This window comes from Stegostoma tigrinum, chromosome 31 (genome assembly GCF_030684315.1).
Source record: "Stegostoma tigrinum isolate sSteTig4 chromosome 31, sSteTig4.hap1, whole genome shotgun sequence".
In the NCBI taxonomy this organism is placed as follows: Eukaryota; Metazoa; Chordata; class Chondrichthyes; order Orectolobiformes; family Stegostomatidae; genus Stegostoma; species Stegostoma tigrinum.
The window spans coordinates 11,173,747-11,190,842 of NC_081384.1; the positions used below are offsets into that span (position 1 = coordinate 11,173,747).

Consider the following 17,096-nt stretch of genomic DNA (forward strand, 5'->3'; position numbering starts at 1 on the left):
GACAAACTTTAGTTGACATTGCATAAATTACATTTATCAGAGTGTGCAGATTATAACGTACAGCCTGTAACAAGAACAGAAATGGCTGGAGAAACTCAGGTCTGGCAGCATCTGTGGAGAGAAAGCAAACTTAATGTTTCAAGTCCAATGACCCTTCTTCAGGCCTATTGCCCTTCTCATTTTTATTACCAAAGTGTGTGACAAGTCCACAATTGATTCAAATTTTAATGAAGCTACAGCTGCCAGTTTTAGGATTTGCCATTATTGATTCTTAGATCCAAGGTGAATGGGGATCACATTTATAGTTCATACACGTGTGTCTCTAAGGTTGAATTATGTTGTTTGTTTTTAATACTTCCATTAAAAGGCTGCAGTCTACAAAGGTAGCCAAACATCTTCCTCATGACTCTGATTGACTCTTACACTGTGAGGTACACAAACAGCTGACAGGACTCCAGCTTCTCTCCCATCCTCAATTCCTACTGAGATATGTTATTTCAATGGGGTAGAAGTGATTTGGGGTTCAACATTCCTGTGATATGGAAAGGGGAGTATCACCTCGGTTTCCTGCAGCTGATTCCTCTCTACTGACTCCTTGTTGGAAGTATCCATATGCATATGTCAGGTGAGGATCACTTAAGTACAGTTGGAATTAAGAGTCTAATGATGACTGTGAATCCATTGTCGATTGTTGGAAAAATCCACCTGGTTCACTAATGTCTTTTAGGGAAGGAAACTTCCACCCTCACCCAGTCTGGCCTACATGTGACTCCAGACCCACAGCAATGTGGTTGACTCTGAACTACCCTCTGGGCAATTTGGGATGGGCAATAAATGCTCCCTGGTCAGCAATGCCCTTACCCTGTGAATGAACGAAACAAAAATTATAGCCACAATAATGGCAATTGCTTCATACCTCCAACTGGTGAATGATTGTGGCACGTTATTTTTCAGCAGTTGCATTGTAATTACCTTTTCTCTCGCTAAAAACTCTTTGCTGTCACTTCTGCATTTATACATGTGATCAAGGACAGAACAACCTTAATAGATGCCACATCATTTAAGGATCATTTTTAATGGAATGCTTGTTTCTGCTTGGCTTGGCAGTAACTGTGAGCAAGCAAGAAAATAAAGTGCTTAATGCAGCAGAGTTTCTCCCATGCATAAGACAGTGACCTTCACAAATGTCATCTTGGGATGACAGTCTAGGACAGGGGAATGGCTCAGGCAGGAGAAAGAATCTAAGATACACTCACTTGACAGAAAGGATTAAGAAATAAAACAAATGGAGGCAGCTGCTATGAGACAATTATGGTCAAAGCACAGAAGATTATTTTGAACTAACCTACCGTAGAACTCAGAACCGAGCATCCAATTTCTGAGTTTCCTCCTTTTTTACCCCAAGGCTGAGACACCCTGGCTACAAACTCATCCATGAGCACGATTAGAACAGGTCACTGGATGATTGCTTTCTTTCCCATCAATTCTTTCCCTGTCGAAGGCAATGCCTCTTTTGCTGAGATAAAGTTTCACAGAACAGACATTCACTTTGCCACTTTTCATGTCTCAACTGAGAAAGTAAGTGGCAGCACACAACTTGAATGTGCAGAGAATCACAGTCTCAACTTGATGCTGATCCCGACGTCTCCTGACATTCATACAAACACTTACCAACAGAAATATCTGTTCTCCTTTATATCTGGCTTCCTGCGCATCTCCAATTTTAATCTTTGGTTGGCTGTGCCTTTCCCTGCCCAGATTTTAAAACTTCCCTTTTTGACCAAGCATTTGATTATTTTACTAAAAATCTCCTTTTGTGACTCAGAATCATACTTCACTTTATATTGTTCCTATGAGGCACTTTGGGACATTTTATTCCTATGAGGCACTTTGGGACATTTTATTCCTATGAGGCACTTTGGGACATTTTATTCTGTTAAATTTGTTGGTTTTAAGGTTCATCTCAAAAAGGCATACATTCCAATGACACATTTACATGTAAGTTTCAACTTCGGACATGTTTTCCAGGGGGAGGCATATGCTATCCAATATTGATTTCATTTCTCGTCTTATCAGTTCATTCACTTTTTACGAATGACATTTGCACTTTAATGGAGTATGGCACTAGGGACCTTCCATCTACTATCTCGTCTATGCCCCTCCTACTCATAAGTCAGCTGTTAGTGAGTTTTGGCAAGTCATTTAACTATTGGTATTCATTTTCTAGCAGAACACATTTTATAATGCTGGAGTAGGGGCTTTTCCTGACCTTAACTGAAAGAACAGCAAATGCTGTTATTCAGGAACAAAAGCAGAAATTGCTGGAAAAGCTCAGTAGGTCTGGCAGCATCAGTGAAGAAAGATCAGACTTGACATTTCAGGTCCGGTGATCCTTTCTCAGAACTGCAGGAAGGGCCACTGGACTCGAAACGTTAACACTGATATTTCTTCACAGATGCTGTCAGACCTGCTCAGCTTTTCCAGCGACTTCTGCTTTTGTTCCTTACTTTTCCTGACGTTCCTCCTCACTAATTCAGGGTGCTGTTATCCATCATTACCACTGCAGCATCTGAGATCAGTTACCCCAGCAAATATCGATGATCAAAGTAAGAATTTCACAGGTTGCATGGCTCAAACACGTTTTGGACAAATTTAGATCTATTTTATTTTAACATTCAGACTGTAAAGGCTGTATCAAAACGTTTTAACAGTTAACAATGTCTTAAATACTGCAATAATTATGAGTTAACATTAATTTCAACTTCCTCAATTTCCCAAGAGAATTGCATGGAAAATGGCTCTTGAGATTTCACTAGGGGCTTTTAATGTATGAATAATTAAGACATTTTTCTGGCATCTTTGCCAGAGAAGACGTTAACTCGTTTACTTTAAATTTACATGAAATAGGTTAGCATCACAGCTAAAATTGAGTAAGACCAGTTTTAGTATACAGCATGTACACATTATTACCCCACGGCATAATTTTTGAGATGGTGAATTCTAAAGAGGGCAGGCAACACATTGAGGCCCATCATGTTTACGCAGTGCCAAGTAAAACATTAACTGGCCTTCAGTTAGAGATCAGATCAAAACGTTGGCGCGATGAGAGAACCTCTTGTGAAAGTAAGAAAAATCCTATTACAGGGAACAAAGAATATCAATGCTTTGCTTGGGCTGGCACTTTGAGGACAGTTTAGAAACCACCATAATATTCCAACATGCATCATTTAGTGGACTGTATGTGAAAGCTAAACTCATCATTTTTTCCAAAGAGTGTTGACAAGGCTTAATTCTTGACAGATATTAGTGAGATCTGATGAACCGCTGCATGTAACATATATTTAATGTTGATATTTAAAGAAAAAGATTTCAGAAGTTATTTCTATAAACTGCCTATTATTGCTCAGTGCCTTCAAATGTTTATTGCACCAGTTAGAGTCTTCATATCTAATCAATGTTCTGGAGTAAACAATAGCTCTCACTGTGATCCTGCCTTTCTAGCTGAAGCTTGCATTTGCACAGAGTGGTTTGTAGCTATACTGGTCCAAAACAAATAAAAACCTGCAATGCAACTTTACTCCAGTTTAATATTTGTAGACACAAAACAAAGTTGCTGGAAAAGCTCAGCAGGTATGGCAGCATCTGTGAAGAAAAATCAGAGTTAATGTTTTGGGACCAGTGACCCTTCCTTAGAAGTAGTATTTGTAGAGCTAATCTAATTTCTTTGTTTGTCCAACTCCATCCCCATGTATTGCTTCCTCCTTCCCCCTCCCCCCAATCCCCGTCTTCAGACTACACAATGATTATTAAAACTATTCTTACATTAATGTTTAATGCAAAATTTTTTCATACATTTAGCAATGGTATCTAGAATAGTTAGTGGAATATGCTCCTCACTGATACTTACAGTAGTGTATTTGCCAAGCTGACACAGAGCTGGGAAGGTTTCCTGATGGGCTTTGCGAACTTTCTCTATTAGATCCTCAGTCTCGGGTGTGATTGTGTAGCTTTCGGAACACTCCTGCTTGGGAGTGTCTTTCTTCTTCTTGTTCCTGTCATTTCGCACAGCTGGTAAGTGGCAGAAAAGAAAGTTGAAGGTTAAGGATCTAGGATTTCACATTCAGGACTTACAACTCTTGACGGTACGTTAAAAACATTGGTTACACTCTTGTTAGACTTTCCAAATTAATTTGGCTTTAGGGCCCAGCAAATAAACTTGGAGTCGCCTATCCTACCTAACTCCCCAAGTGGTCAGTGCTAGGGCAGCAATGTGATGTTCTGGGGTGAGAGCACAAACCCTAACTAGTTAACCTCAACAATGGAATGCTGAAGGACACAACTTCAGGAGAAGCAGAAACGACAGAAATTGAAGGAAGATACATAAATAATAGAATGCCAATACAAGCAGGAATTCAAAGGCAGGTCAAGAGATGCTACGTACAAATGTAGATCATCGGCACACTTGATTAAAGGCTTCCTACATTGGTAATGGGAGGATGGCATTTGATTAGAGACTCATGCCCAAAGACAAATGAAAATAGACAGAATTGTGGAATTCAAATTTGAAAGCACCAAAGTTTCGACTTTTAGAAGCAGAAATCATCACCAATACCCATGAACCATGAGTATCTTAACCCCACTTATCCTTGGGGGTTTGCCATTATGTTCGTTAGAGCCTCAAGCATTGTACAGAGTCTTGTGTTTTGCTGCTTTGGGACCTGGGTGCTGAAACAGTTTCAGAGTTCAACATTCTCATACTGAAATATACCCTTGGTGCCAGGGGTATCACGAAGATGCTGCCAAGGGCATATAGCTAAAGTAAAATAACAATTAATTCACAAGGCTAGTGTCTGGGCGATAGTAGGGTGGTGAGTCTGGTTTGCTGGCTTCAAAACCTAATTATTATTTTAACTGAAAAACGACAGCCAGAATCCAAAGCTGTGCAGCACGATTCACAAAAGAATGAGCTCATTACGAAACTATTAGGCTGCGCACATAATCACTCATGTCTACTGTGTGAATTCAATAACAGGGTAGGGAAAGGAAAAAAAAAAGAGAGCGGAAAATTTAGGGAGAGAAAATTGCAGCTGCACCATGTCGTCAATCATTGCGAAGATCAAATTAAATTGACCGATAACGAGCACAGCCTGATCTTATATCTTCAAGGGCATAACTCTACAGAGAGATCTATCATCTTGTACTAATACGGTAATTCCTCTTAAGCAAATAACCTCTTTGCCATATCATTTTTTTTGTTCCTCAGAGACAGTGTGTCACTAAGTCTGGGTGTGTTTACATTTTAGCTGGCTTGTCTGGATCTGAATTTTGCTAGCTGAATATCTAAATTTTTAAAAGGAATCTAGCTTCATTAAGACTGCATAAAAGGTAGAAGATACATACATTCTGGACCTAAGGTTATTGTGTTTCAGTAAAATGGCAATTTAGAATAAGTGACAATTAAGTGACAGGAACACATATGTCAAGAGACATCACCGGTGGTGCTTGTTTCAGATCCCTGAATGGAATATAAATTTACTCCATTCATTTGCAATAAACATGATCATGAACACTGAACCTGGATCATATGAACCTATCATATGAACATAACTTCAGACTCAATCTACTATAGTCCTAGTAACTTTTCTGCTATATTATCAGATAGGAGGACTCACAGCAATTTAGTCTGGTAACACAAGGCAGAATTTTTCTTAAAAAAAACTGCATTGCACAGCTTAGCTATGTAATATTGTGTAAGTAGTTTTGTCATGCAAGAAAGTATAATGGCATATTTTAGGACATACGCCTCAGCAATTTATAAACTGTAAACTATAAGCTCCATACCAGCCTCAAACAAGGCCTGCAGGATATGGTGATGTTGAAAATTCCCAAAGAAGGAGTTTACTGAAGTAGTGAGCAGCCATTACAATGCAGAGCACAAGAAAAGTGGCATCCCAATTGAAAGAACTCAACATGGGAGGTTATCCTACTGACCTGGACCTCAATTATATGTAAAATATGTAAGCTTTTTCGCTTTCTAATAAAGGAATGAATGGTCCATGTTCTTCAAAGGTTTTGACGGAAGGTGGTTCCTGGCAGCCATGTGAATCAGTACATTCTACTTAAATTTGAATTCTCTGCGGTTAGGTGAACACCTAAAATGCTTCCTAGTGGTACTTATGTTTTCTCAGTGAAATTGTGCGCTTCTCCAAAATCTCCAAAGTCTGTCAGGATCCGCAAAGGTCATGAGTAAGTCTGCCCTGGTGTAACCCTGTTAGAGTGACAGCGCTTGGTTTTGATTACAGGTTACCAGGAAGATGTAAATTAGCTAAGGTGCACCTACAGCAGGCACATCTGCCTGCAACGAACAAAGCAACATGACAGCAAGGTATCAGCACACGCAGGCACAAACATCCATGCATTGGCACTAAAGTGCTTCTCAGTCAATACAACATGAATCTTCTGAGTTGAGACACAATAAAAACAGATTACAACTAAGAACAATAACAATCATGAACTTACACAATGGGTGTTGCTACAATATTCAAATTTATACTCTTGCAGCTAGCCACATAAATGTCAGAAAATGTGCAACTGCAATATATACTTGAGAACAGGACTCCCACGTGGCACCAGTGAGTGGTATAACTTACCAGTGTTCACTAGCATTAAAACTGGAAGATGAAAGTAACTAGGAAATGCGGCCCTAAATATACGTCCATACTTTCTTCAAAATAATCAGTCAGAAAACCGTCACAAAGCCGTTTTTTAAAAAAAAACTCATGATGTTGATATCATTCAGGAATGAAATCAAGTTCACCGTACAAGTGTATAATTACGGATCCCAAATAGGGAAACGTTTAGGCAGCACTGAGTTGTGCTATTTGTTTGCCAAGTCTTTGCTGTGTACGACGGATAACAAGCCATTCTTGATCATAAAATGCAGGATTTTGACTCACGTTACATTGCTCCTGCTATTCATCTGTCGTCTTAATATCCAGGTACAATCTTCGACAATCAGTGCCTTTTCCACAAAGATGGCTGCTTTACAAAGAAACTCTTCTTTATTTGTTATAAAAACACTGGACATGGGGAAAATAGTTATTGACTAAAACTGAAGAATGATTCAATCATGAAAGGAAAAAGCCTACTCACTTTTGGATCAGCAGATAGCTATGCTCAGTACCCAAAGGCAAGAATATGGGGTGGGCCGTTGCAGGTAGGAATGTACATGATGACATCTCTGAGAATATGGTGGCAAATTAATCTCTTTTGTTCTTTGATTAAGATTGGTAACTTATCAAAACCACAATTTAGCTGAAGAAGCCGCAGGAGAGCACCAAAGGCAGTCTGGCTTATCCTTTTCCCCTCTGATAACAGGAAACTGTCATTATCCTCTGATTGCATGTGCAGGATCGACAGTTTAAAGTGTCAGGGAAATTGCAACCACAAAACCTTGCAATAGCTAATTACAAGTTAAAGCAGCACAATAAATGCCTTTGAAGGTTGAGCCGATAAAGCCAGTGTGATAATATCTGAGGCACTCCAAATAGTCCCATGAGGAGTCTTGTGGCACAGTAGGCGTCATCCATGCCTCTGACTCAGAAGCAGTGGGGGATGATGGCCCTTGCCAGAAGGTGACAGCCAAAGAAGGTGCATTCATAAACTGTCCAAAAACATGGATGTGATCGCACCTCCAAATCTTTTCAATACATGCCAATGTGCAGTAAGAATGGGAGAAATTCATGGTCAGTTCTGTAAAGGCAAGAAAGCTCAAGCCTTTGCTATTACTGTCCATAGCTTCAGATAATAACATGCAAACAAAAAGTGCATGTTGCCACAGTAACTCAGGACTTCCAGAGTGAACTGTAACACAATGCCACCAATTAGTATCAGCAACCTCCCAGGAGGGTATAAAGCAGAAAAATCCTTACTGCTGTCTGGGACTCCTATTGCAAAGTGTGAATACTAAGATAGGTCAGGACCAAATAGTGCACAATCCCCCAGGCTAAATAGCTATAAGTCTCGCTCGTTAGGCACATCAATATTGTCAAGGCACTCAGGAGGCTGGTCACATCCATAGTTCTGTGTGCTAGCAAGAATCATGCAGAAATAATGCCAAGAAATTGGGCAGAAGCACATTGAGAGGTGGCAGGGACAGCAAACATTTTCACAGGCAATTACCTCTCATGCTGAAGTGCAGCAAAACCCAAATTATAATTCTGTAATGGCTGAACGGTCACTAATGTTTAATGGAGTAGGCAGTAACATTCGGTAACTGTCCCTAAAATTAGAATTATTTTTGCCAGTAACTGCAAATACTGAACAATAATAAAATCGTATAACAGTCCTAAAATGATATTTGCATCTAAAACAAATGTTGACAGGTTACTGAACTGAGATGTAATTGAAGCCACTGTTTATTCAATTAGACAATGTATTTCACTTATGTAATGCAATATTTGTTAATTACAACTAACTCAAGATAATGCAAACCTACTTAAAGACAAACTGTCCACATCTTCCAGATGGCGTTACACAAATTGCATTTGTGGAGATGCTTTTTCTCATGGACAGCTTTCTTGTACCTTACCTAAATGTTCATATGTTCCTGTTTGGGCAGCAAAAAGGAATCGAGAAATTGAAATGTGGTTCTTCTTGTCTATCCAGCTCATATATGCATTTCCATAGCCATCCAAGAAGCAACCCATTTTCATCAAGCATAGCTACCAGAGGCAGCTTGTTATGGGCATCAGACAAGTCTATCCACAGAATAAAAATTTTTTTTTTGGGGTAAGGGCGAGGGGAAAACCCTGCAAAAGAAACCACGCAAAGCAGCATCAGAAAGAGGAAACCTTACGTAGATCATTAAATCAACATCCAGAAACGGTAACAGTCTTTTTCGCATTATGGTTTCATTCAGCAACTTGGTTGAGGTAATAAAAATCTCTTTCATTAAAAATAAAACATGTATCAACTAGAAATAAATTAAGAAGTGATTCTTTACAGGACTGTATAAATTGATGGTCAAATATTGCAGTTTCTTTATTTCATATTACAACTGCTTTGTCTTCTCAAGCCAGGGCAATAATTATAAGAAATATTGTTCATCAACTAAGATCTAATTCACCCAGAGGTGATGCTAAATAATACGTCTTTACAAACTGCAAAATCTCTTGTATCTCAAGATTCTGTTCGTACTGTATTTAGAATGATCCTTCTCTCTCAAAAAGGCTTCAGGTTATTATTGTCCATCTTGACTCTATGACATTAAACTGAACATAACTGTCTCAAGTTCTTATGGTCCAGTGAACACAATCCAGTTTTTTCCTGCAGAAGAAAAAGTAAATAAAGTACTTGCATTTATACAGCACTTTTCACCACGACTGGGCATCTCAAATTGCATTATTGAAATGAATTAGCTTTATTATCACATATACTCAAATGTGCAGAGTGACAAGTTTATAAGTCGTCACTTACAGCACCCTCTTAGGTACAAAGGTACCCAGGCATACAGCATCTTCAGTTAAAGATTTAGTACCAACCAATTCAATATTTTTGAGGTTTCCTTCCTCTTGTAATGGAGGAAAAGTGGTAGCCAATTTTGCACACAGCAAAAGCCCACATACCACAACCCCATGAAGATGGGGTAATCTGTTTCATTTACTAGGGGTAAAGTACAGCCAGGCCACTGAGAACAGTGCCAATGCTCTTTTTGGAAATAGAGCCATCCAGCACAACAGACAGATGGGGCCTCAGTTTAAGGTCTCATCTGAGGGCCTGCACCTCCAATGGTGCAGTGCTCCCTCAGTAATGCAATGTATTGTCAGGCTTGATTTTTCTGTGGAGTGGACCTTGAACCTGGAACCCCGTGGACCAAAGGCATGATTGCTGCCCAATGAGCCATGCTTGAGTGAAGCAAGGCACAATGCCTCTGGTACAATATGGCAAAAACAATATGCTCACTTTATTTGAGAAACACGGTTCCAAAGAAGGGAATTTAGGTTCATAATGGATGGGGGTGCTTTTGATCCTGCAGGAAAAAGTGGCAGATATTGTCGACTGTAAGTATTACATAACCATGTCCATTGGCAGACAACAATACTGTTGACCCCATTTCAGTCTCAGTAAGTGGGTGGTCAACATTAGATTATAAGCATAATAATCTTTCACTCCAGGAACATCAATAAAGTCAAAACAGAGTTACCGCAAAAGTAAAAAGTCTCAGGCTTTTGTAATCACTTGTGCTGTTAAGCCATTTGGTTTTTTTTTTTGCAGTTTTTTGTAAGAAAGTAATTTAGAATGAATTGATAGAATGGCTGATCGGCTGGTCTCAACTCACTCTGCTGCTGTAGTATGTACGCAAATATATTAGAGGCCACCATTCACAAGTCCTGAAATTTGTGAAATACTTTGTGAATTGATGGGCCTTGTGAAGAGTTTAAAACTTAAAAGAAAGCGGAATTCAAATTCCATACAATAGCCTCAGAAAACTGTGGACCTAGGACTGAATCATGTGTATTAACATATAGAACTTTAAACTATTGGATCTGACCGACTTCTGTTGAAAGAAACACAAGTTGCACCACCAATAAATGATTAATTCTGGTTGGTTCATGGCCTACGCAGTTATACAGATTAGAAGGTCCTGGAATTAACTCCTCAAATGCAAACGGTTAGTTCATCTCAACTGTGTACTGACGAGTAAAGCTTCCACTGGTGTCAGAGCTGCTGGGTTTAGGGAAGGGAAAACAAACTGCAGTTCACTCTTCTGATCTGTGTCAGTGATCACTGACTGAAAAATCTGTGTAGACAGATGCGTACGTACCTTGAGTGAGGACAGAATCGGGCTCAGTCTTGTTGTTTGTCATGGCGTCCTGCAGCTCACTTTCCAGGCTCACAGATTAAAAAGTGGCTACTTGAGTGAAGAACTGGGGACAACTTGTGCCCATGTAAACAAACTTAGCATGACTCAGAGCCTCCAACACAGGAGGACAGAAAATTTTTAAGAGGAAACTAGGAAGAATGGAACATTTCCATAACTTGTGCAGAGTAATTCATCCAGTGGTCTGTCTACTCTTGTAAGTGCTTCTACCTCTGCTCCTCAACTCCCCCAACTATCTTTCACAAAAGGTCTTTAGCTAATGAGAACCAATGGTGAAAGAGATGTAGATCATAAAGCCATGTAAAATCACCTTCTTGATTTTTGAAGTCAGCAATGTCCAACAGACAGCAGCAAAAATTCATGTGTTGAAGCATCAAAAAAGGACATATTTTGCTCTTGCATGACTGTCTAGGACTGTACTAAGCTTACACTTTTTGGCATCTGTTGTTCTATATTTGTCTAGCAAATGTTAGCATAATGCTAGCAGGTAAATAATCTTGCCAGGAGTTCATGGATTGTGCTTTCAGCTTCAGATCAGTTTACAAAAAAAGCCAGCTGAGAAATGGAAAATGCAAATATTCATACAAAAGTGAACAATGAGTGACTTGCAATGCTAGTTCAGACAAGAATTTTACCTCAACTCATGGTTCCCTCGTGAACCTAAAACGAGTCATTCGAATGATGAAGTATTTAATTCCTATTGTCACACAAATGGCTGGCTAATTAGGTGTAGAGCTGGATGAATACAGCAGGCCAAACAGCTTCATAGAAGCAGGAGAGCTGACATTTCAGGCGTAGACCCTTCTTCAGAAGAAGGGTCAATAGACAATAGTTGCTGGAGTAGGCCATTCGGCCCTTCGAGCCAGCACCACCGTTCATTATGATCGTGGCTGATCATCCACAATCAGTATCCTGTTCCTGCCTTATCCCCATAACCCTTGATTCCACTATCTTTAAGAGCTCTATCCATCTCTTTCTTGAAAGTATCCAGAGAGTTGGCTTCCACTGCCTTCTGGGGCAGAGCATTTCATATACCCACCACTCTCTGGGTGAAGAAGTTTTTCCTCAGCTCTGTTCTAAATGGCCTACACCTTATTTTTAAACTGTGTCCTCTGGTTCTGGACTCACCCATCAGTGGAAACATGCTTCCTGCCTCCATAGTGTCCAATCCCTTAATATTATATGTCTCAATCAGATCCCCTTCTCATCCTTCTAAATTCAAGTGTGTACAAGCCCAGTCGCTCCAATCTTTCAACATATGATAGTCCCGCCATTCCGGGAATTGACCTCGTGAACATACGCTGCACTCCCTCAATAGCAAGAATGTCCATCCTCAAATTTGGAGACCAAAACTGCACACGATACTCCAGGTGCAGTCTCACCAGGGCCTTGTATAGCTGCAGAAGGACCTTTTTGCTCCTATACTCAATTCCTCTTGTTACGAAGGCCCGAAGGTCTAGGCCCGAAACTTCAGCTCTCCTGCTCCTATGATGTTGCTTGGCCTGCTGTGTTCATCCAGCTCTACACCTTGCTATCTCAGATTCTCCAAAATCTGCAGTTCCTATTATCTCTGATTGGCTAATTAGTTAGATAGTTGTCATTTCTTTGCACAAACCAAGTGTGAATCTTTCTTCCAGAAACAGAGCCCAATATGTCTTTTAAAGTCTTGGAACACCTAGCATGGCTCTTGCCCTGGCTGAAAAGCAAATGTCACTTCACTCAAGTTCCAGAGGAAAATGTTGTCATAGCAATCTGAACAGAGGATACAAAATAAAACATAACCAAGGGTATACCACCTAGGGATAGCAGCAAGCTACTTTTGTTTGATCGAAGAGTGGAAAGTTATGACCACGTTAAGAGACTCTAAATCAGGTTGCAATGCATTAGCATCTGTAGAATTTTTATTTGGTAAGTATAGAGTATGCTATAAAGGTATAACTTTGTACTTCCAAGTCCACATTGGTACAGACATGATGATGTGACATTGGTGCGCATACATTTCAGGACCTCATAGTTCATCGGTGAAAAACATTGGTCTGCTTGACTATCTAAGTCTATCGTACACATCGGGTAAACCACTTGCAGGTTTTCAGGGACCAAGTGGGAACAATCCCTGTTCCTTCTGACAGGTCTCAACCATCTATTTTGGAACCCAGAAGGTAAATAATTCAACTGTGTAAATATGCAAATATTTGTGATAAATGGTTCCACCAAAAAATGGAGATAATCCCTAATTACTGCGGAAACATTTCACTTTCGGGCACATTCGCCCAATTTATAACACAAGGGTTAGGAGAGTGCAGATCATTCCTTCATGATGAATAATGTAATCCTCCCTGCAGACTCATTCACTGCAGCGTATTTCATTTCCAGTTTTAATAGCAATATTAGAACAAGGCGCACAGCCTGAAAACAAACTTTACAAAAAAAGGCTACATGATTTGGGAATTCAATAAAAGTTGGCTTGACAAGCATTGTTCAAGTTGTTATTAATGCCAACAGACCGAAATTCCCACCCTAGCTTATTGTACGATAGCTTGATAAATGCATTTACTGTACATGCACAGTTCACAGCAACCACCCTTTAGGGCAAGCTTCATGAATTTTCACTCCTGGCGCACGGCTTCACATGCTCAGGGTGCACATTGGGAATTTGGAGGCAGAGGTCAACATGCCTTGCAGGATTTTCTGTCTGTTAAAATTAATGAATGGAAAATCTCACCGGGAGCTCTGACCTCTGCACCCAAATTCCCAGTATGTACTTCAAGCATATGGAACTGAGCGTCAGAAGTATAAATACATAAAATCCATTCTTAAAGCTATCAAGTTAAAAAATGTAAAAAGTTTTTTGTTTCACGAAACGTAATATATTTTACATTTTAATAATTCATTGCTCTACGTAGAAATGTCTGCCATCGTTAATGATACAGAAACATTTCATTGCATGATCATTTACTGCACAGCAGCAGGAGAATCATGGAAGGAAATTACACAGATAGTATGTTTTTAATACCATTCCAATTACTGTGATTGGAAGTATGAAAATTCCCCTTCCCCAGAAGCCTGACTCCTTAAAGCTTTTACCCCCAACATTTTTTTTACCTTTAGCTTTATGTTTTTTTTAACAACAATTTTAACTTTCTTTGAATTTGCTCCCTATCTCTATGAATATCCTTCATCTTCTTTGGCCTTGAGCAATCTCAGACTGGCTGTAAAGATTCCGTCTTTGCTCTTACAATGATATTTTTCTATTTTAAACAAAGTAATACATGTCTGCTTTCTTAGAATACATAACCCCATGTATGTCATAAACTGGACAAAAATCCATCATTAAATTTCAGTCTGACAATATTTATTTTTATCCTAAGCTCAAGTAACATTTGTGGACCCAAAAGATAAGTTCTGCTAACTGAACTGGCCAGTTACATTAAACTACTTAGTGGAGACCACAATACCATTTTTAACGAATCTTTCAGTCTATGCGGCATATTTGTTAATACTTTGGGGCCAGTTGCTGCTTCCTTCAGCCGAGCTCTGTTTTAAGGTTTTTTTTATTGTTTTTCCTGCTACACATGTTCTTTTTGAATGTAGAAATGCATTATTTAAACTAGTCCTGCACCAATTTTAAGAATCATGAATACATGTTTAAAGCTGTGTGTTCCTCTGATTTATCCTAATCCTACAAGTACCATCCTTGTAAGTGATCATTGATCTAGGTATTAACAAGCAGGATTTACAGAACTCAATGATGAAAGGGCATATTTGAAAGAGGAACATGAAAGTGGATTTTCTCAAGAACAGCCGCATGGTGAGCATAACACAGTGTGGAGTTGGAGGAATACAGCAGGCCAGGCAGCCTGGGAGGAGCAGGAAAGCTGATATTTTGGGTCAGGAGCATTCTGTGTTTCTCAAGTTGAGGATGACTAATGATGGTAACAGAAGATAAACTGAGCATCAACCACTCCCTGGTAGCAGACAAACACCCCACTGCATTACAATGATAACTCGACATGTGTGCTCAAACCCCAACCTTATTTCTCCATGTCACTGCAAATGAACTGGTGTCAAATCAGCTGATTCTTCTCACGTCCTGCGGTCTCCAACTCACCTCAGCCCAAAGGGAAGCCGTTCATTGCAAAAGTCACTGCAGATGAGTCAATCTTTTCATCATCCCCTCTGCTACATTGGCAGCAGACATTATCTTGCTCAGTCATGCCCACCACACCCAACAACTGCCTTTGTTTTTGGTTGAACACCTAAGAAGTCTGCAGCAGTTACCTGCTTTGGCGTTTGCAGAAAAGACCTCCTGCTGTTGTACACTCCCAGACATGGTAGCAGTATGTTAGCAACAATCAATGTTACGGGGTCAGGCATGTAGCTTTGAGACTAACCAATACTAACGGTGCACATGTTTGTAACAAGGATGAGGCATTTTCCTCAACAAGATCTACATTTTAAACAAAGAGAACTTTATCTTCATCAAGTTGACGGTTATTGGTGTAGAATTTTCGAATTTTGGCTTCTCCTGGTCATGATTAGACACAGAGTAAACCCGGATCATGGTCCGAGGATTTATTTCAGCACTGACCTCAGCTGAGAGTTTCCTTATGCACCAGTGTAATAATAGTTGCATCTTCGTTACTAGCCAACATTCTACCTTTAATTGTTTAAGAGTAAAGATAATTGAGATAAAAGCAAAAGTGACATCCATGATTTGTTACTCAAGTCTGCTTTCACTTAAATTTGTAAGATAGCAATTAGGCCTTCCTATGGCTTCTGAATCAGAGTCAACACCAATTGTTAATGCATTGTAGGTATTTTTCAATTATATGTCTATACTTATCACGTTCCTTTTGTGTGGACTTGCCAGACAGCAAAGACCACAAATAGGTACATCACTTTGGCCTGATTTTAGACAAATGTCTTCAGGACAAAAAGCCAGGTTCCAAACTGATTCAAAAACAGTAAATGCTGGAAAAACTCAACAGGTTGGGCAGCATCAGTGAAGACAGAAACAGTGTTAATGAAAAAAAACGTTAACTCTGCTTCTCTCACCACATATGCTGCCTAACATGTTGTGTTTTTCTAACATCTTCTGTTTTTATTTCAGACTTCTAGCATTCGGCAGTATTTTGCTTTTATCCCAATTGATTTGGGTATCAAATCTCTACACCAGTAAGTTTGAGAATGGGTCTGGGGCGGGGTCTTGTAGTGGTAGCACTGTAACTGCTGGCACGATCTAATGTCCTCTGTTGCTGGTAACTGTATATTAACATACACAGTAATTCATGTTGAAGGTCCAAAATTCAAGGTCTTATGCTTTTCATTCTCCTAAATGATCAAAATAGACCGCTAGTATCAGTTGTTAATTTTTCTTTTCTTTATTTACACATGGGATGTGGCATCACTGGCAAGACCTAATTTATTTTTCCTCCCTAACTGTCCTTGAGAAGGGGATGGCAATTCTTTTTAAATTACAGCAGTCCATGCGTGTAGGTACTGTTTTGCTATAAAGAGAGTTCCAGGATTTTTAACTCAGTGACAATGAAGGAACAGCAAATGGTTCCGAGACAGAATGGTGTGTGAAGTGGAACCGCCAGCTGTTGGTGTTCCTGTGCATCTGCTGCCCTTGTCATTGTATGTGCTAAAGCCCCATGGTTTGGAAGGTGGTGTATAAGGAAGTGTGGTGAGTTGCTGCAGGTTTTCTTGTAGACGGAATACATTGCTACCACTGTGTGTCATGTGGTAGAGAAAGTGAACGTTGAGAGTGGTGGATGGATGCCAATGAAGCAATCAGTATTGCTTTATACTCCTGATTTGTGTCTTGTGGACAGGCTCTGGGAAGTCAGGAGTTAAGTTACATGCCACTGAATTCGGCATGTTGGGCCTGGAGAGATACTTGCCAACTTCTTGAAACCTTAGCCATTATGTATTGGGCACGAACGTCGACTAGGGGTTTTCTCAACTCACCAGGTTTAAGGCCCTTAGGCAGTCGAAAAGTGGAAAGCTAAGGTCTTCAACTCAACACTGGCCTGATACCTTGGCTCCTGACAGGCACCGACCGGGGGACACACGTGGTGTGTGTGTGTGTGTGTGTGTGTGTGTGTGTGTGTGTGTGTGTGTCTGCGGCAGTTTGGGAGGAGGGATGGTGATCAAGGGGTAGCTAAAATGCAACCTCCAGCCATTTCTTTTTATTCACCCACAGGACATGGCC

At 39.9% G+C, this 17,096-nt stretch overlaps 1 protein-coding gene across 15 annotated transcripts in view; it reads right to left on the bottom strand.

The window, feature by feature from the left end:
* The window catches only part of raraa (retinoic acid receptor, alpha a), a 530,677-nt gene that overhangs the window by 21,534 nt on the left and 492,047 nt on the right, over positions 1–17,096 (bottom strand). For all 15 annotated transcript variants that reach the window (XM_059638906.1, XM_048560466.2, XM_048560465.2 and 12 more), the window contains one exon: positions 3,908–4,068. In XM_059638906.1, coding sequence (XP_059494889.1) covers positions 3,908–4,068 — 161 coding nt within the window. The remainder of the gene's footprint in view (positions 1–3,907; positions 4,069–17,096) is intronic.